The sequence below is a fragment of the Falco cherrug genome, chromosome 19 (assembly GCF_023634085.1).
Source record: "Falco cherrug isolate bFalChe1 chromosome 19, bFalChe1.pri, whole genome shotgun sequence".
NCBI lineage: Eukaryota > Metazoa > Chordata > Aves > Falconiformes > Falconidae > Falco > Falco cherrug.
In genome coordinates, this window is record NC_073715.1 from 1486501 (window position 1) to 1505362 (window position 18862).

General features: G+C 56.9%; 2 protein-coding genes across 8 annotated transcripts; both read left to right on the plus strand.

Moving 5' to 3' along the window:
• Window positions 1-1635: 1635 nt before the first annotated feature.
• LOC102058877 (signaling lymphocytic activation molecule) lies at window positions 1636-9633 on the plus strand. Of its 3 annotated transcripts, none has more exons than XM_055696489.1 (7): window positions 1636-1989; window positions 4920-5246; window positions 5570-5851; window positions 6861-6971; window positions 7604-7683; window positions 8278-8445; window positions 8562-9633. In XM_055696489.1, the coding sequence occupies exons 1-7, from the start codon at window positions 1938-1940 to the stop codon at window positions 8616-8618; spliced, it is 1077 nt and encodes a 358-aa protein (XP_055552464.1). In that variant the 5' UTR covers window positions 1636-1937; the 3' UTR covers window positions 8619-9633. The 3 variants fall into 3 exon arrangements, with proteins under 3 accessions (XP_055552464.1, XP_055552465.1, XP_055552463.1); XM_055696490.1 differs by lacking the exon at window positions 1636-1989 and adding an exon at window positions 3642-4832; XM_055696488.1 differs by lacking the exon at window positions 1636-1989 and having other exon boundaries at window positions 3642-5246.
• Window positions 9634-10016: 383 nt separating this feature from the next.
• LOC102058705 (SLAM family member 7-like) lies at window positions 10017-18680 on the plus strand. Of its 5 annotated transcripts, XM_014276441.3 has the most exons (9): window positions 10024-11192; window positions 13155-13448; window positions 13546-13809; window positions 13980-14006; window positions 14687-14788; window positions 14950-14994; window positions 16522-16574; window positions 16931-17041; window positions 17274-18680. In XM_014276441.3, exons 1-9 carry the CDS (start codon window positions 11141-11143, stop codon window positions 17382-17384), a joined length of 1059 nt encoding a protein of 352 aa, XP_014131916.2. In that variant the 5' UTR covers window positions 10024-11140; the 3' UTR covers window positions 17385-18680. The 5 variants fall into 5 exon arrangements, with proteins under 5 accessions (XP_055552466.1, XP_027654861.1, XP_014131919.1 ...); XM_014276442.3 differs by lacking the exon at window positions 13980-14006 and having other exon boundaries at window positions 10023-11192; XM_055696491.1 differs by lacking the exons at window positions 16522-16574; window positions 16931-17041; window positions 17274-18680 and adding an exon at window positions 15740-16509 and having other exon boundaries at window positions 10017-11192.
• Window positions 18681-18862: the final 182 nt, after the last annotated feature.

The window sequence follows — 18862 nt, forward strand, 5'->3', positions numbered from 1 at the left end:
AATATTTGCTTGGGTCTTGGTCCTTTCCTATATGGAGGTTTGGGGCTCTTCTGCCTCTGAGAAAATCCAGGATGACCGCTGAGCATCAGCGTATAACCTCCTGCGAGGAACAAACACGGAGCTTGGTGCCATACCTCAGGCACCTTTCCAGCCAGGAGACTTCAGCCTGAGCTGATAGGGACAGTAAAAGGCTTTAGGATTGTTCTGTTTGGTTAAAGGAGGATTTTTGTGCCCCCAAGTGCTTCTTGGAGGGATTTTTTCTTGATGGTTTTGCATGTTGAACTATTTTCTGTGTTTCTCCTGGTGGGTGTCAGCCCAGCGTGGTAGCGCCCCGTGGGTGCTATCAGGCTTTTATGCCTTTCCTGGACCAGTTTGTGGTCAATGGTCTTCTCTGTGCCCTCCCTGGGGCCAAGCCGGTGGGGCCCGTCCACCGGAGACCTCCTTCCAGCAGGATTTGTGCCGGGGCAGCTTGTTCATCTGCAAAATACCCCAAGGTGATCACAACTCCATCCCTGGCCAAGTCCTCCACCCAGGAGCCGGCTGCCGCTGGTGGGAACCGCCATGTTTCAGCCCAAAGCTCCTTGTGTGCGTGCATGGGGTGAGAAAAGGATTCCTCGTGCTGCCCTTCCTCGTCCTTTTTTTCTTTTTTTCCCCCTCTGCTGAGCTGTTGCACAAACTGCTGGTTATTGGGAAATGGTTTGGTGGGTTGGTTTTTTTTTTCTCAGCCTGTTGCTTTCGGAGCAGAAAGGAGCAGCCTGGCAGGATGCTGGGGTGGTTGAGTGTGGTTTTAGGCAACAAAACTCGCAGAGGTCTTGGAGTCTGGCTCCACTGAAAAGTGGTGGGATTTAAGTTAACCCTTCCAGCACTCACAGTCGGTTTAAAACAGCAGAGGAATTCCTGCTTCGCGCCATCGCCTCCGCTCTTCTCCGAAAACCAGAAAAAGCAACGAGAATGTGAAGAAAGCGATAGGAAAAAACCCTTCCTCCATTTTCAAGCTGTGCGGGCTGAGCATCCCCTGGAGGTGAATAATTCATTCCACTAAAAACACAAAAACAACCAAGCTTTTCTCACCCCTTCCCAGCAGCGGAACAAGTGAGTGGCGTTTTCCCCATCCTCCCCATCCCTGGCTCTCCACTGAGCACAGGAAGCTGTGGTCCCTGCTCCATCCCCACCAGGGGGGGGACCTCCATGGCAGGGGGGGGGACCATCCCCATCCCTGAGCACTTGCGGTGGGGCTGGCCTCGAAGAGGAGCAAACTGAAGTCCAGGCTCAAATCCCTTGAGTCTTCAGCTTGGGAACAAGGGGTGGGTTTTTCCTCAGTCGGTTTTTAAAGACCACCCATACTCCTCCTCGTTGTAACTCCTGTGCAGGCCAAAGCAGGGATATGGATTAATGCTGGAATATTTGAGGCTTTCCTGCAGCAGTGGGCATCGCGGCTGCAAAGGCTGGTGCACGCCGGCTCTCAGGGTGGGCTTTGTGCTGGGTCCCAGCCCCGTGGCATGCGGATGGAGAAGCAGCTGGGATGATGCCACACCACCCGCCTCCACCCCTGTGGTGGTAGCAGGGTTTGAAGGCTCTGTACAGCCCCGGGAAGCTGTTACTGTATGTGAAATTATCTTTTTTGCTGGTTGTTTCCTCTTCTTTTGGGGTCAGGTTAAAGACTGCAGGATGATGCAGCTCTGGTACAAACTAGAAAATGATGCTCCGTTTCCTTCTGCAGGTCTCTTGGGGTGTCTCCAGCAGAGCATTCAGCAGCACAACTCAGTGCTTTGAATACTTTCCACTCAAGAGAAAAGAAAAAAAAAAAAAAAAAAAGAGTAATTCAGCCAAAAACAGGAAACACATGGCCGGGGGCAGGTCTCTGATTTGAGTACACCTGTTCTTATAATGAGCCCAGCAACAATTAACTCCACTGCAGACGACTGGTGAACAGAGACATGGGCTGCAGCGTGTGTCTCTGGCTGCTGATCTCTCTCGGCCGTGTTTGGGGTATGTATGTTTTCCTCTCCGTGAAATACCTCGGTTCAGATTGTTTTGGAATTTTTGTCAGATATTAAGACCTTTAGAAATCGCGAGCTGTGTGCCGGGTGGACGGGCAGATCTAGTATAAATATTCATATAGAAGATAAATGGCTTGCAACTCCAAGCTGGATGCGTGGTGCATCCCTAATACGCTCCTACTAGTCAGGCTGAGGGAGGAGAGAATAAAAGATGATGAATGAACAAAGACGGTGATGGAGAAAGTGTAGCTGCAGTAGTGAAGCACTCTACCGTGTGTTTTAATGGGGTATTCATAACGCCGAGCAAATAATTTAGTACCAGATGTGAACTGGGGTACTTGAGATGAAGGACCTTGGTGGATGGTCTCGCTCCGTGATACTGAGTGTCTCGGATCAAGAGGTGCCAGTGGGCTGGGAGATGGTACCCGAGCAGTAAAGTGTGTTTAAGGTGAGTGGAAAGGGAGTGGCAGTGGGGCAGTGCCTGTTTTCTGGGTGCCAGGAGAGTCCTGGCCAGCTGTGGGTGATCTCCTGGGGAGGATGTCCTGGATGAGTCTAAATCCTCTGCCCAGAGCAGCTGGTCAGGGAATGAGGAGCACCTGGATTCCCCAGGGCTCCTTGCCTCCCAGCCCATTGATGGTTATGGGAGGATGCTGCAAAATCGGGTTTGGTGGCACTGAGCCCCTGCAAGAGCACTGGGGTGAGTCAGGACGCCCCAGCAGAGCAAAGGGACCTCTGCCTAATCCTGACCCCCTTCTCAGTGCCAGCTTGATGGCTGTTCTTCCCTGGGGACACTGTGTGTGTCCCCACGGCCCCATAACCCCTCTGCCACTGCATCTGTGGAGCTGCTGGGTGTAAAACAAAGGGCTTGGCCAGGAAACCAGAGCCCTTGCTGCGCTGGGGTTTCTCCTCGGCTCTGCTGGCTCGCAGTTACTCGAATACCTGCCTTTAAACCCCCACCGGGCTTTTCTGCCTGGCCAGCACACCAAAAGTCCCACGGGCCCAATACCTGATGTGGGGCTGCTCTGGATCTAATGCTGTTCCAACACGGATCGCTTGCCTCCCTCCAGCTGAGCTTCGGCACTGACACTTTCCGTCCCCTTTACATCCCTCCTCCCGCAGCCTTGCTCCCGCTGACCTGTCTTCCCAGCAAAGGAGATGCTGTTTGCCAGAGCGGAGGGTTTTTCTCATGTGATGTAAAAAGGGCTTTTCCATTTGGTGATTAATGAGGAGCCTGACCGCTGCATCAAAAATACACGTTGCTGAGAAAATACAGCATCCGTCTGAGTGCTGGGCTTTACAGTAAATGTATTGGCGAAAAAATGGGTGATGGACTGGGTCAGCTGGACTGTGGAGTTTCTGTGGGGTGACAGTCGTGTCCGCATGGCTGCTTTGGTGGTGGGGAGATGCAGTTCACGGGGAGAGCTCAGAAACTGCTGTGTTTTGTGCCACTGAGGGGGAAAAACTAAGCCATGGCACTCGAGGTGGTGGTGGGGAGAGGTCTGTGGTTTTTACTGGAACTGTATGTTGCTGCAGGAGAGGCGGCTACTGGGCTTACCTGGGCCTCCCCCGACTTATTTTTCTGGGGTAGGTGTCGTGTCCGTCCCCGTTCCCGCCCCCCCCCCCCCCCCCCCCCGGTTTTCTTTTTCTCTCTGGGGCAAAGCCTCACCCTGCTGGAAAGAAGTTGGTAGAAAACATGGGGGTGACGCCGGGGGGGGGGCCCTTCCATGCTCCCACTGTCGATGGCTGGCAGCAGCGCTGAGCTGGCACCTCTCCCCACGCTGTTTCCTACAAAAACAAACTTGTTTGCCCAGTGATGAGGGCAAACATGAATCATTGCCTTACAGCAAAAGACAGGAAAGGGTCTGGGGGAGAAGACGCCCCCATGTGCTCTCCAGGAAATCCAGGTGGTTGAGATGCTTTGGGACGTGTGGGAGATACCTGCACCTCTCTTCTGAAGAGCACTTTTCCTTGGCCACCAAGATGCACACCTGGGACCACGTTGACCAGTAGGACAACCTGGGATTTACCCCCGAGCCCAGTTCCAGGGGGCTGCAATTCCTACAAAGTCCCACTGAAGGTCTCTGGAGCTGAGGCGCTCGCGGGAGGTGGATGCCCTGACGTGCACCAAGCTGCAGGCTTTGGCCAAGAGCCACCGTACATCGCTCCCCTCTGGACTGCTCTGGTGTCACCGGGACTTCTCCAGGCTGGTCCTACCACTGCCAGCACCCTTCTCCCAGGACCAGCATCACCACCAGACCTGGACCACAAGTGCCTTCCCCTGCTGGAAGTAGCCCTGCTCCATGGGGTGATGTTTCACCACGCTGGCTGGCTGTGCCAACAGAAAACCCAGAATCTCAAATCAGGATTTGGCCATCATGCACAGCAGCGCCCGACATGGGGGAATGCTGAGGCTGATGCAAACAAACTCTCTTGCTTTGCTCTGGGAAGGCAGGAGTGGGGAGGAAGAGCAAAGGAAGGCAACGCTCCTCCTCTGGCTGCTGAGCTGAGTTCTTGACTCGCATCCTTGGGGGTCCAGGATGTGGGGCTGAGGGCTGGGGGTCGCTCTGTTGGTTCTGGGGGTGGTCCTGTGGCTTGAGAATGGGGCAGAGCTCACGCTGAGCCCTGCTGTGTAGTGTGTGTTCCCCCCTGCCAGCAATCGCTGGCACAGGATGTGGTGGATAACCCCGAGCGTGAAAATGCAGATAGATAAATCAGTTGAAAATTGAACAGATTATCTCGTACAACCCAAGCTGCCTCCAGTCTGCGGATTACCAGGGTTGGTCTGATGCTGTCACCGGCTTCTGCAGCCCTGTGGGCATCTGCCTTCCTCTGGTAGAGCAGGGATGGGGAGGGGGATGGTCGCTCTGAGCCCCCCCCCATGCCTCCCTGCCTGCCTCAGCCCTTCTCTCCGCTCTCTAGGCATGGGCCATGGGGCAAGGGAGATGGTGCTGGGCACCTTGGGGAAGGCGACGACATTGCAGATCCCCCCCGACCTCCAGGACCTCACCCTGCGTTTTGGAGAGGCTGTCTGGAAGCGGGACACGGAGGACCCGCAGAGGAAACTCGTCCTGCTCAAGTACTTGGATGGCAACTACACCAACTACATGCAGGGACGAGCTCTCTTCCACAGACTGAACTTTTCCCTGGAGATCCTGAACACCAGCCGGCAGGACGGGCAGCTCTACGAGTACATTGTCAGCAAGGGGCCGGAGGAGAAAGTCTGGCAGATACAGCTGGAGGTGTATGGTGAGACACGCTGCTTCGGGAGGACCCTGTTGGATGCTGGGAGCAGGTCTGGGAGGTGGGTGGAGGATGGCCACTCTGGTGTCAGGATGCTGAAGTGAGTCCAGGACCCCCTTGCAGCCCTGTATGGGTACCCCAAGGAGCCTTCGGGTGTGAAGCCCGTGCCCCTTTCTAATGCTGTTTGCAGTGAGTCTGGGGCCAGACTGGTTCCTCTCCATCTTCCGGGGATTTAGGAGATGCCAGCAGGACTTCCCAGGCAGTGGCCAAGGCAACGTTCTCATCCTTCTCCAGACACAAACCTTTGTCCCCTCCCTCCCTCTCCCCAGAGCCAGTGTCTGATCCCAGCATCCAGATCCTCAGCCAGGTACCGGCTAACGGCAGCTGCACCATCACCCTCAACTGCACGGCGGCGCGAGGGGACAGCATCTCCTACAGCTGGGGCAGCCAGGACAGCAGCATCTCGCAGCTCTGCTCCCACAACGGCAGCCTCCTGCACCTCTCCTACCCGCTGCAGAACACAAGCATCCCCTGCACCTGCACGGCCAGCAACCCCATCAGCACCCGGGTCATCGTCTTCAACTCCTCCAAGTGCAGCTATGAGCAAGGAGGTAAGTCCCCAGTTGCTGACCTGGCTCCCTCCAGCCTCCCGGTCCTGCTCTTACTGGGCAGGGGGAATTTCATGCTGCTTTTGGCAGCCCCAAAGGAGCCTTTTGGCAAGAAAAGTGGCCACTGCGTCACCTGCCCAGCCCTTTCTGTAAATGCTGGCTGCCTGCCTGCCTCCACCGCCGGCTCGGTCATCCCGCTTGCCCGCACCGCTGCTCAGGGCTCGTTTTAAATGCATGAGACTAATCTGCTGGGTGGTTTGGGGGTGTTAAAAACCCAGGGACAACTTCCCCTTCGGGCTAAAAGTCACACTCTTTCTCACCGGGATTTTTTAGCACACCTCGTGACCTGGGGGGACTTTTGCTGGGGCTGGGCAGCGTGGTGGCTGCCCCTTTCCCTGGGGACCCGCGGATGAAGTCACCCCTCTGCTGGGGCTCTCACAGTGACTTGTGCTGGGAAAAGATCCCTCTGGGGAAAACGGTTGGGACTCTGGCTTAGGAAAAGGGAGATGCTGAAATGAGATGCTCCAAGGGGGTTTTGGGCTTGTTTCTCACCCCCTTGCACTGGGGGACAACCCCTGCAAGGTGTCACTGTCTGTGGGGTGGGAGCAGGGCCAACCCAGGAGCTTCCTGGGGGTGGGAACCTGGCTGGAGCTGCGGAGCTCTGTCCCAGGGCGCTCTCCCAGTGTACCTGCTGTGCGAGGGCATTTTACAGGGGGGCTGCCTCCCCGCAGGCCCCCATAAAGCCACCGGAGACGTTTTTAGGGCTTTATCTGGCCCTGATCTGGCCCCCAGCAGGTTTTTCGCTGACTGTTGTGGTCTGGAGGAGGTTAGCGAGAGCTCCATTCTAAAGAAGCATTTCCTGCCCCCTTGTTTCCTGTTCTATTCAAATCATCAGCCCAAACGAGGTGATGAGCAGGGGAAAGATTTTAGCAGCCCACTCTGCTCAGCTCTGGGTGACCTCGAAGCCCAGGGCCGGTGGCTGACCCCCTCCCCTCTTTGCCCCCCATCTCAGGCAGTGCCGGGCTGAGGAGGGAGCATCTGGTGCTGCTGGTGGTGTTGCCCATCGCTGCAGTGATCGTGCTCATCGGTGCCTTCGCGGCCACCCATTTGGCCATGCCCATGGGTGAGTGCTGCGAGGGAGGGTGCTGGACTGGTTGGTGGTCCTCAGCTGGGGTGGGCCTTGTCGGGGGGAGAAGTTGCCCCCAACCATCCCGGTGAACAGACCCAGGGGCTGGGCGGGCACCTCGTCTACAGAGTACCCTTGCCCTTGGGAAAGTGTTAAATGTGTTTCTTTTGAAGCAGAGAGCCAAAGGCAGGAAGGAAACCAGCTTAAAAAAAAAAAAAAAAAGAAAAAGAAAAAAAGAAATGTACCAGCACGTGATCTCCAATGCTTTACCCATATGATGGGCTCTTGAGATCATACTGCAGTCTCAAGGGGAATGGAACGATCTCAGCCCAGATTAGAGCAAGCACCATCTCTCTGAGCGCCTCATCCAGGCTGTGCCCTCCCTTCCCGTTCCCTGTCTAGTGACAAATTTGCAAAACTGACCCTGTGGTGCCCAGAAATCCTCTGACCGCGGCCAGGCAGCTGCAACGATAGGGATGCAGCAGGGTCCAGCCAGGGAGCACCGTGCTGGGAAGGGATCCAGCATGGGCTCACCTCACCGTGCCTCGGCTGTGGCTGGCAAAGCACCGGGATCCCTCCCCAGGTCCCTGCTCCCCTCCCAGCTCGGTGACTTGTTTATCCCTTCGCAGCTGGCCGGGAGCAGGAGCAGTCGCCGCTCGCCGAGAACAATGCGGTGCACACCATCTACTCCCAAGTGCAGCGGGTGCAGGTGAGCCATGACCAGCACGACCCCAGACAGCCTCGGTGCACAGGGGAAAAATGCTCCTTTAGCCCTGGAAATGCTACAGGACCCCAAGCACTGCAGCCAGCAGGGAGGGTGGGCACGATGCTGCCAGGGTTTCTTGGGTGGGCAGGGGTCTCTGACTGCAGCATCCTGACCTCAGGAGGCAGCACCCAAAGCTCTGGGTGGTTGCTGGGTGCCTCCTCGCTGGTCTGCAGCACGCTCAGTGATGGGCTTTGGCCACTGGGTATCAACTCGTCCCTGTGACTGGCGAAGGAGTGGGTGAAATTGTGGTTGGGGGTGACTGGGGTGGCCGTGGGCTCGCTGGGGTCACCCATCCCTGTTGTTGCTGGGGTCAGCCTGGTCGCTGTTAATTTGGGAATCACTGGGAATGCGGTGGCTTCCCCAACCCCCAGCATCCCAGAGTGGCTTTGGGGACAGACTGTGTGGTGTGGCCCCCCCCCCGGCCAAATCCTGCTCAATGCAAACTGGGGAAGAATCGGTGGGTGCCTGTAGGGTGGAGGGAGGGAAGGCCCCCCCAGCAAGCTGCCTGCCGCTGCTCATCCTTCGCCCTCCATGCAGAAGCAGAAATGCCCCGCTGCCGCCGAGCACCCCTCCTGCACCACCATCTATGCTGCAGCCACTGGCCTGCCCCCAGACATGGCCCTGGCCCCCGGCACAGCCCCCCATGCCCCACGCAGCCCCCTGACACAGCCGCCTGCCCCGCAGGGCCATGCACCCCTCTCACAGGTAAGGGTGCCTGCCCTCCCCAGTCCTCACCCTGTCTGGGCATCGCTGTGGGATGACCCACAGCCCCCCCAGCTCAGGCACCTCGCCGACCCCTCTGCTTCCCCACTCTTTTGCAGAGCCCCGACAAGGAGCCCATGACTGTTTATGCCAGCGTGATGATGCCCATGGCCTGAACTTCTCCCGGCAGCAGGCAGCAGCCCAGCCTCTGCTCACTGGCCACCGACATCCCCATTCCCAGCTGGAGGAAACCCTGCTCATCACTTGGGAATTGGGGCAAACCCCTCCGGCATGTGCCAACCCGTACCGAATTGAGCTGGGGCTGTGACAACAGCCACGGAGGTGAGGGATGGAGGAGGAAAGCAGGGCTGAAGGAAGGCATGAAATCTCACCAGGTCACAGCTCAGGGCAGCCAGCAAGATGCTGAAGCACCGGGAGAAGGTCGAGGGGCTCTGGGTACGACCCTGCAGCCGGGCATGAGCGAGAGAGAGAGAGAACTGGCACCTCGGAGGGAAAGAGTTGGTGCAGCAGCACTGGGAAGTGTGGCTGGAGTAGGTCTGGACCCCAACACCATCCCTGCCCCGTGGGTTTTCACCCCACAGCCTCATCCCGTGGCCCCAGATTCACTAGAGGGAGCCCCCAGCTCATGACAGCTGGTGACACCGATGACGCATGGGGACGTGGCTTCAATGTAGCAGTGGGAAAAATAAGAAGCATTTTTTTTTGTTTGTTTTTTTCAACCTCTGCTCCACAACCGGTTATGAAACTTGGTTCAAAGACAGTTTTGCAATCCCCTCGGGGCTGAGCCCTGCCCTGCGCCGGGGGCACCGGCAGCCCGTGCCTGGGGAAGATGCCGTGTCCCACCGCACTTTTCCATCCCCATCCTTTTCCACCGATGACTACAGGAACAGGGGAGGTTCTTCCAGGTGGACTATTTAAAGCTGAATTTCTGGCTGAGAGGGGGAGGCAGCCCCTGCCCGCAGCAGCTCCTGACTTCCCTGCAGAAATACCCAGCAAGGGGGATGCTGGAGGTGGCCTGGATAAGGGACTAGGGCTGCAAAAAACTTTCAACCCCCTCCCCATCCTAGTCTGAGCCATTTTATAACCCCAGCATAACTCAGCTCATGCAGCAGGTCTGATCTCACGTGCTGCTGTGAAGGAAAAGGAAAATAAATTTACAGTAGAGCCTTTTGGAAAGGTTTGCTTCAGGATTGTGTCAGGGGCTGGATTAGGCTTTGCTGGGGGCGGGAAGAAATTGGTGTTTTGGACCTTTCTAGCTTCCTCCTTTTGTTACTGTAGAAAATCAGCTGAGCTTCTTCCTTGGAAAAGTCTGCCTGCAAAGTAACTCCTTCCCTGGAAGAGTAGGAAGGTCAATGGAAGGGCAAAGTCACGCTGGTCCTTGCACCTCTGAAATGGTGTAAATGCTCCAAATGCTGTGCCTGGCTCTGGGTGCAGGATGGAGCCCAGTGCTACCTGTGCTGGTCCTTGCCGAATGCTGGGGCACCCTGTGATGTGCCGCTGCGGTGGGCAGCCAGGCGTCGTGGCCGGCCCCACGGCTGCCAGGGGACCACAGATGCTCGATGTGGGGAAGAACTCGAGTAAAAATGCGAATATTGCCGTTGCAGAGGAGCATCGAGCTGTGATGCTGCAGACTCCCAGGTGACGGACTCCAAGGGACTTACGGGGTGACTTGTCCCCAGGGGTGTTTGTGCCTCTCGTCCTCCCTCCCCCACTGGGGTGTGGTGAAAGAGAGGAGCTGTTTTTAGACAGCTCAGTGATACTGGTGCTTCCGGATTGAGCAACGATGCTGGTCCCTGTGCCCTATGCTGGTCCCTGTGCCCCACATTCCCAGCTGGTCCAGCACACTTCCCCCACCTGAATTTCAGTATGATGCCAGTGTCATGCTACTTCCCAGAATAACCTGAATTGGGGAAGTGGTTGCTTTCCCTACAGCTGTCGTTTAACTGTCTTGTCTAGGGGGGGTGGAGTTGGGGTCTTAGCATCCCTCATTGTAGAGGAATGAAGGCAGTGGGTTGATTAGTGTTGATAATATGCATCTGTGGCCTTGCCTTGAAGGCAGTGGGTTGATGGACATGGACGATGTGCAGCTGTAGCTCTTCCCGCTAAGCAGTTAAATATCCCTGAGGATTGTGGGAGAGGTGGTCAGACAGAGGAGGAGCAGTGTGGTCTGACCTCTGGAGTAAGGAGAAACAGCACGGACTGTAGCATCTGACTGATGACGGCCTACTAGTTTGTTTGTGCTGGAACACCTCATGAAGGATGTGCTGGTGACATCGGTCCATGGGCACCAGTGTGCTCCTGGGTGCTGACCCACGATATCCCTCGTGTAGGGGTCACACGAACCCCCTACAAGGGCTGGTTCTGTGGAGGAGCTGGGACACTTGTGCCCAGCCATGATGATGCTTTTTGTCCCAGCTGCCCCACTCATCTTTGCTTGGAAATGGAGTTTTCCAGCTCAAGGTTTCACTGTATGTGGGTGGACTCATCCCCTTTGTTGCCCTCCTTGTGGTAATGGCCTGATGTCACGGCTCCCTGATAGAGCACCCCCGTATCGCTACCCGCGCAGCTGGGGGGTGGAAAGCCGCCTGTGCGCAGGCGCCGTGAGTTTCCTTTTTCTGCCACAATTTATGTAGTAGATGCTGGGTGCAGGGAGCTCCTCTCTACGTGCCACGTGTCCATGGATGTGTCTCGGTGCCTGCTGCTCCCCCTCCTCCTCCTCCACCAAGCAAGTAAGTGCGAGGTGCTCATTTTCCCTCAGTGGTGGAAGGGATGGAGCCCACGAGGGCTCGGGGTGGGTTTAGGGGCTCGCAGGAGAGCAGAGGCAAGGCTGGCGTGTGTGACCAGTGGTGCAGGTGCAGCTCTGCGGGAATGGAGTTCGTCCCAAGGATGTTGGGCAAGCCAGGGTGAAAGATGCTCAGCATGACCCAACGCTGGTCTCCCGCTGTCGTTTGCTTCCCCCCCTGCTAACGAGGGAATGCATCAGGTCTCGGTTCTGGTTCAGTCTCCATCCAGCTGCTGCCAGATGTGCACCAGCCACTGAGTCCTCTGCTCTACTCCACGTTCAGGGAGCTTCCCTGTGTGTTGTCTCTGAGTTTGTTTTTTTTTTTTTTGTGTGCTCTGCAGTTTTGTTGTGGGTTATTTAGGGCCGTTTGGAACTGGAGGCGCTTTCTGCCTCTTCTGGAAAGGGGAAAGGGGCAGGGATGCTGGCTCTGCCCCAGCCCCCTCCCGGCAGCCGCGAGGGCGTTTAGCACCGGATGAGCCTTCCAGCACTCTCGTCTGCTGTTTCAACAGAATTTCCTTCTTCAAGTTTATCTCCCCAACCAGCTTTTGCGTGGTCGATGTGTGTTCTTGATGTCCTGGAGCTGACCCCATAGTGTCAGGCAGCAGGGACCAGAAATGCAGAGCCCTGGGGAGGTGACAATTGTGGGGTCTGGCTGCCCAGCGAAGCCAGGATCAGCTTGCTTTCCAGGAGCTGGGGAGAAACCCTTGTCCCCAGCCCAGACTGGACAGCACTGATTTTTAAATAGGGAAGCAGCCAAAATAAAAGGGAAATCTCCTCCTTCTCAGAAGAGTGGAGAAGCAGCTGTCTGTCTGGGGAAGAAGCCATCTCTTCTCTTGCTTGCTCATGTAGATAACTTGGCCTTTTGGTGCGGTGATGAAAGGGAATCTTCCTGACATTTCTGAGCTGTTGCAAGCTTCTCCTTGCACTTCTGTTTTGCACCTCAAAGTTCTGTTTCTTCCTTCTGCCCTGCCTTCACACATAGGAAGCAGTGTGGGTGTCTGGTAGCTGCAGGGGAGCCTGGTGCTGCTCACCTCATGAGCCCTTGTGGGATGTGAAAGCACAGGTCCTGCTGAGGGACCTCAGCCTAGAGCCTCAGAGACAATTAGTTTATTTAAAATAAAAAGGAATCCCCTAATTTCTGCAATCACCTCATGACGGAGCGGTTCCTTAGTGCCCTCTGCATCCAGCATCGGTGGTCCAGTGTGCATCCTCAGCCCTAGGGATACCCCAGAGGCTTCGGGGGAGCCAGCAATGTGTGCTGGCAGCCCAGAATGCCACCAAATCCCAGGCTGCATCTCCAGCAGCATGGCCAGTGGGTCGAGGTGGGGGATTCTCCTGCTCTGCTCTGGTAAGACCCGCCCCTGCCCGCAGCACCGCGTCCTCCTCTGGGGTCCTCAGATGGGCACGGACAGAGGCGAGAGCTGGACCCCCTCTGCTGGGTGGCCAGGCTGGGAGCTGGGGGGCTCAGCCTGGAGAGGAGATGGCTCCAGGGAGAAATCTGTTGCACTGAGGGTGGTGAGACCCCTCACAGTGGGTGCCCTGTCCCTGGAGACACTCAAGTTCAAGTTGGATGGGGCTCTGAGCGCTGGCTCTAGTGGAAAGTGTCCCAGCCGTGCCAGAGGGTGGGACTAAACGGCACTTAAAAGTCCCAAACCATCTGATGATGCTACAGCTTCGTCTGTAGCTGAGCAGAGGTGCTGTGTGTGACAACACGGGGGGCTCCGGGCCCCTATAGATCAGCCTGTCCGTGGCATCACGCTGTGTGATCGCAGTACAGCAAGGCTCTTCTTTTGGCCAAGGACCCTTCTCCAGCAGCCAGCCCCCAAGCTTGCTGGGTGTCGTTCCGTCCGTCCGTCCCTCCCCCCCCCCGCCCCGGGCATGCTGTCTTCAGCCCGGATTCTCTCCCCAGCGTGTGACGGTGAAGGGGAAGAGGTGATTGGGACTGTGGGCAAGTCCGTCACCTTCCACCTCCAGAGCCTGGATGGAAAAGCCGTGGCCTGGAGCTTTCACAACGATGTCATAGTGACTGTGGAAATTGGCAATCCACCTAAACCCACATTTTTTGATGACAACTACAAGCCACGCTTGGCCTTCCCCATGACCGGCAGCGCGCTCACCATCTCCCAGCTGAGGATGGATGACAGTGGTGCCTACACCGCAAAGACCTCGAAGGCAAAAACCACCTTCACCCTACACGTGTACAGTAAGTGCCTTTCGGTGGTGGCCTTTTTCCTTTTCCCCTACACTTTGTGCTAAACCAGGGGGTTGGGGATGTCCTGACAGCCCCCTGCTTCCCACAGGGGAGCTGGTGGAGCCGGCGGTGACCTGCCTGGAGAAGAACTGCTCAGCCAGCGGCTGCTACTACACCCTGCGCTGTACCGTGTGGGACTCCAGCAACGTCTCCTACGCCTGGGACACGGGGGATGGGCTGTGGAGGAAGGGGTCCACGGTGGTGGTGGAGGAGCCGTCGCTGGGTGAGGAGCTGCTGCCACTCACGTGCATGGCACGAAACCCCGTCAGCAGCCACAACACCACTGTCATCTCACCCGCTGCCATCTGCACAGGTAACAGCCGTGGGAAGATGCAGGTATGGGTGGTGGGGGTGGGTTGTATCCTGCTCCCAGTGGCTCTGGCTTTCCCCAGAGCTGTGCCTTGGCATGCAAAGGGAGAAATGCGGACCCTCGGCAGAAGCACTTACCTCTCTCCCTGTTCTCTCCCCTCGCCATGCCGCCAGAAAGCACAGCCCACCCTCCCAGCACTGGTGAGCTTCCCAACCACCCGTCCGTGTCTGGCCTCGCTCTTCAGTGTCTGAGTGTGCCTGAGCTCGCTAACAGCGTCCAGCCACCCTGGACCCCCATGGCTGGCGAGGGGGAGATGGGGAGCCTGAGCCCAGCACAGTCCATCTCCTCCCAAAACAGCTTGCGGGGGATATTCAGGCTGTCAGGGCAGTGCCCTCAGCATCCCTGCGCTGTCTTTGTCACCTGGGGAATTTGTGGAAAGGTGGTGTCCCCCCCAAAGTCCTGGCTTGGGCTGGGAGCATCGAATCAATCCATGCAATAGCAAGGCAGAGCCAAGGATGGGCTGGAGGTGGGAGCGTGGCTCCGTGTACCTGCTGCCCCCAGCCCACGGTGGGGTTTCCCCTCTCAAAAGCCACCCGTGAGGTCCCCAGAGGCCAGAGACATCGGTGGGGGCAGCTGTGGCCATGGAGGGGCTGGGGTGGGAGTCCCTGATGCTGCTCTGTCTGCAAAGCCACTCATCCTTGTGCAGCGTGTCACCTTTCCATGTTAGACCGTGTTACCGGGAACTAAGGGTCCCTGCGAAGGAGGGGGGGGGGGCTTGGTGGGATGCTGAAGCAGTGACGTGATGTTTCCTCCAGCTCTGATGCTGGGAAGAGGCAGATACGTTTTGGGATGTTGTCACTTGACCTTCTTCTCTTTCAAGGTACCTACTCTAGCGGGCAGGCTGGAATCCTGGCCGCAGCGGTGATGGGAGCCTTGGTGCTTTTAGCTGTGGTTATCTTTGTGATCCACTGTAAATCCAAAGGTGAGCTGTTTCACCTGCGGGTAACCATCCCTGTGGAGCTGGCACGAAGGAGGTGGGACCTGAGGGGGGAGGACCTGACCTGGGGGCTGCAGCGGTGGGAGCTGAGGGTGCTGCACAGGGTTTGCTTGTGCTGACAGAGCCCCGTGTCCCTTCTCCCCCAGGCTGGAGGATCTTCCGTTTGCCTGCAGCAGAGGCTGTGAACACAGGTAGGACTTTGGGGCTCCCCCAACCATCCCCACCCCCACCACCCCACCCCCCCTTTTTACCTAGTTGGAATAACCCGCTCACATTAAGATCAAGAGGAAATAATTCAGGGCTGTGGCTTGGTCCCAGAGCGTACCTGACTCGTGGGACTCCAACACCTCCTCAAACCCCCATCCTGCCCACACAGAGGCAGGTGAAAGGGAACGATCCCAGACGATGTCGTGGTGGCTGAAGCTGCACTCTCCCCCAGTTTGTCATTGGAAAACTTCGTGCCAGCCCAAGAAAAAGCCGGGAGCACAGCTGGGAGATCACCAAAGCAAGCAAAGATAAGAGCTTAGAAGAGACAACTGTGGGGGGCAGAGACAAGTGATGAGGACTTGTGTGCCCCATGGCCAGAAACAACCCCCCTGTAGCATCATGTGCAGCTGGAGCAGCCTCTGCCTGCCAGGGAAAGGTGGCTGGGGGAGAGATGAGAGGCTCCTGGGAGAGATGGAGCGGCGTGATGGGGCCGCTGGGGCTGATGCACACCCTTGGCATCGCTTTGGGATCAGTTCTGCTAAACTCAGGGGTTCAGGCTGAGAAACCGGGTGGAAGAAGAGACCGCTGGACCAGTTTCTGCATCCTCTCCCTGATGTTCAGGGCTGTTTTGTTATGGGATGTGCCGTGCCCATCGCTACTATAACTGAGCTAATGCCCAGAAGAAATCTCTCTTTTTTTATATGCTGACTTCTTGGTTGTTTCCATAAGCTAAAATAAAGCTGGCACAAATGGGGGAGTTCCTGCCTCATGTTTTGCATTTCCATCTGCCTGAGCGGGATGTCGGGATGCACCCAGCACCAGGACTACGGGCTCCTCCTGGCTGATAATTTGGATCCAGCTCTTCTATTGGGAACCATGGGCAAATCCTCTCCCTGAAGTGCTCCTCTCCGCACAAGCTGAAGCCTGCACGGCTGTTCCTCTCTGGGGCTGGCAGCAGCACTTCAAATGAGGAGCACTGAAATTTTGACCCCAAAATGGGATTATGAAGGATTTAAGTCCTCTCTCCCCTCCTCTGTTCGATGAGCCAAAGGATGAGCTGATGCTAACGCTTGCTGCAATGGTGGGGAAGTATGAAGGAGAGACAAATGCGTATCACCCTCAGAAAGCAGCTGGGGATCTGGCATTTAAATAGAAAAAGCTGATTTTCACCGGCAAGTCCCTTCGGCTGCTGTCCTTTGAGCTGGAAGCAAGCGCCCTGCTCCCGCAGTGGCTGGGGCAGGAGGGATGCTGGGATGAGAAGCGATGCGATACCTCGACCCTGCCCCCCAACCAATACCTCCAGCAGCTCCAAGGGGCTGCCGGGTGCTGCAGCCCCTGCGTGGTTGGGATTTCACCCCACCCTGGCACCCTTTTAGCTGGGATTCCCTCCAGCCCTGTGTGAGGACCAGTATCCCAGCAGCCCCGCGGGTGATGCAGGGGGGTCCACTGCAGCCCCTTCCCAGCTGTGCAACCTCCTCCCTCGCTGCCCTGCCGCTTTTTTCTCCTTGCAGAGGCCAGCCTGGAGTGCATGACGGTGTATGCCCAAATCGGCCCTTCCCAGCAGGTGAGTCCACGCAGGCTCATCCCCATCCTGTGCCAGACCGGGCTGTGCAGCTGGGGGGTCCCTTCATGGGAGGGGGATGGCCTGGGAGCCACGTGGCGGGGATGGGGAGGAAGGACAGCAGCTGGGCACCCCCTGGCTTTGTCTGTTATTTCCCCCTGGGAACTTGAAGGGGGACATGCCAGCGCTGGGGCTTGCCCAAAAGCAGCTGGCACGGCCGCAGCCGCCGCCTGCACTTCCCAGTGCCTCCGCAGGGTCTCTGCCCCCCACCCTCACTAAGCTGCTTCGGCTCTCCCAGGCTTTGAGATCCCTCTGCCAACTCCCAGCCCTGGCAACGCTTTTTAAAACGTTTTTCCCAGGTGCACCCGCAGAGTTCCTCTAACGCGCAGCGAGGGGAGCCAAACAGGATGCCGACCCCTGGTGTGGAGACCTCCAAAACCATCTATTCCACCATCCAGGCTATGGCCCAGGTGAGTGGGCACTCATGGCTCTCTCCCCCTCAGGGGCTCCAGCACCAAGCAAGGAGCTGGACAAGACCCCAGAGTGAGAGACACAACCCTGGAGCAAGGGGCATGGTCAGACAGGTCTTCACTGGGCTTTCTTGGGGTCCCGTGCTTCGAGCCAAGCCTGTGGGTCCCTTGTCTCTCGCCAGCGGAGGGATTGGCACCCACGAGCCCAGGCAGAGCTTTTGCCCTTTTGCAGCTGCAGACAGATGATGAGAAGATGGGTAACGGCATGCCAGAGTGCCAGAAGGAGTCGCTCAGCCAGCCAGCCTCCATGGACAGCCCCAGCAGGGCTCCGGTGTGCCCATGAGCCTGCTTTGAGTGCGGCGCTGCTCTCTGCCCACCCCTGGCCGTGGGGCCGCAGCATCCCCCCTTCCCTCCCCATCACTGCTGCCATCAATTCGCCTGTCAGCACCGGTCCCTGGCCATCGACGCGAGGATGTAAGCGCCCTGTGAGTGCAGGCTTCTCTGGCACAGGAGCTCTGCCTGTGTTTTGGCATCCACGTGGGGTTTGGGCTCCTTTTTCTGCCCTCTCCGATCAGATCAAGGCATATGGACCAAAACTGTGGCTGCAAGTCCAGCCCTCCTGGTGCAGGGACATGAGCTGATGCTCCTGGGATTTGCCCTGCAGCACCTCACAGCGCGGAGCCTCAGGACGAGTGGATGGGAAGACTTGAGGAGCCACTTAAAGCCTTTTGTACATTTCTTTCTTTTGTTTTAATTTTTTTTTTTTTTTTTTTGGCTATACTTTCAAACTTGGCAAGTACTTTGGCTGCTTCGTTTGGTTGCTAAAACAAGAGGAAGCAAAAATAACACTTGGTGGTAGAAAGCTGAACACAGAACCATGGGTGCCTTTGCCCAGGCGCTGTGGTTTGGGTGCCAGCTGCTTCCCCAGCGCTCACTGCTCTCAGGTCCATCAGGGACCTTCCAAACCTCGCAGCATCCTGCTCAGCACCGCTTTACACCAGCAGTGAGCAGCTTGCAGTCCCTTGAGACACAGCAGGGCTGTGCTCCAGGGGCAGAAGGTGGTCCAGGCTTGGGGGGAAAACAGGACAAGGGACATGGCTGGTGCCGTTCTGCTCCATTCCTTTGATGTGTTTGTATATGAGGTTTTATTCTTGGATGAAATATTTTTATGTGAAGTGCTCTCTTTCCGGAGTTCGGCAGCTTCCCAGCAGAGCTTTAGGGAGGAGAGCAGCTCTCGGAGCCCTGAGCGATGCAGGGATGCTGCACGGCGTGGTAGCGGCCACATCCTACTGAGATGTGTGTCCTGTGGTGGTTCACCCAGAGCTGGGACTTACAAGGACCTGGGTGCCCATCGAGCAGGACCCGGGGCACATCCCCACCCTCCCTTGCTCCCCAAACTTGCCTGGGGCTGACAACTGAGCCGAACACTCACGTTGGCATCAATTTTCCGGTGCCGCCGGACAGACAGACGCTGCCCGTGCCGGGAAGCCTCTTCCCGTGCACGCTGCTTCCCTCTGCTCTTTGTCTTGTCTGCGCGGATAGTAAATTATTCAGGGATGAAACCGGAGATTTCTTTGAAGTGCCTGGCACAGGAGAGCCCTCTAGGAGCTACTGGAATAAAAATGCAAGACACATCTGAGCTCAATTTCTGTCTGCATATTATTTTCGGTGAAAACAGGCCATTATTGACGAGCCCGTGGAGTAGTTTGTTTGTTCTCTGTATTTTCACAGTATGTGACAGGCTTGTTTTTGAGTTCCTCAAATTCATGCCAATCAATTAAAAATATATACCTCAGTGGGGCATGCATTCTACCAGGGAAT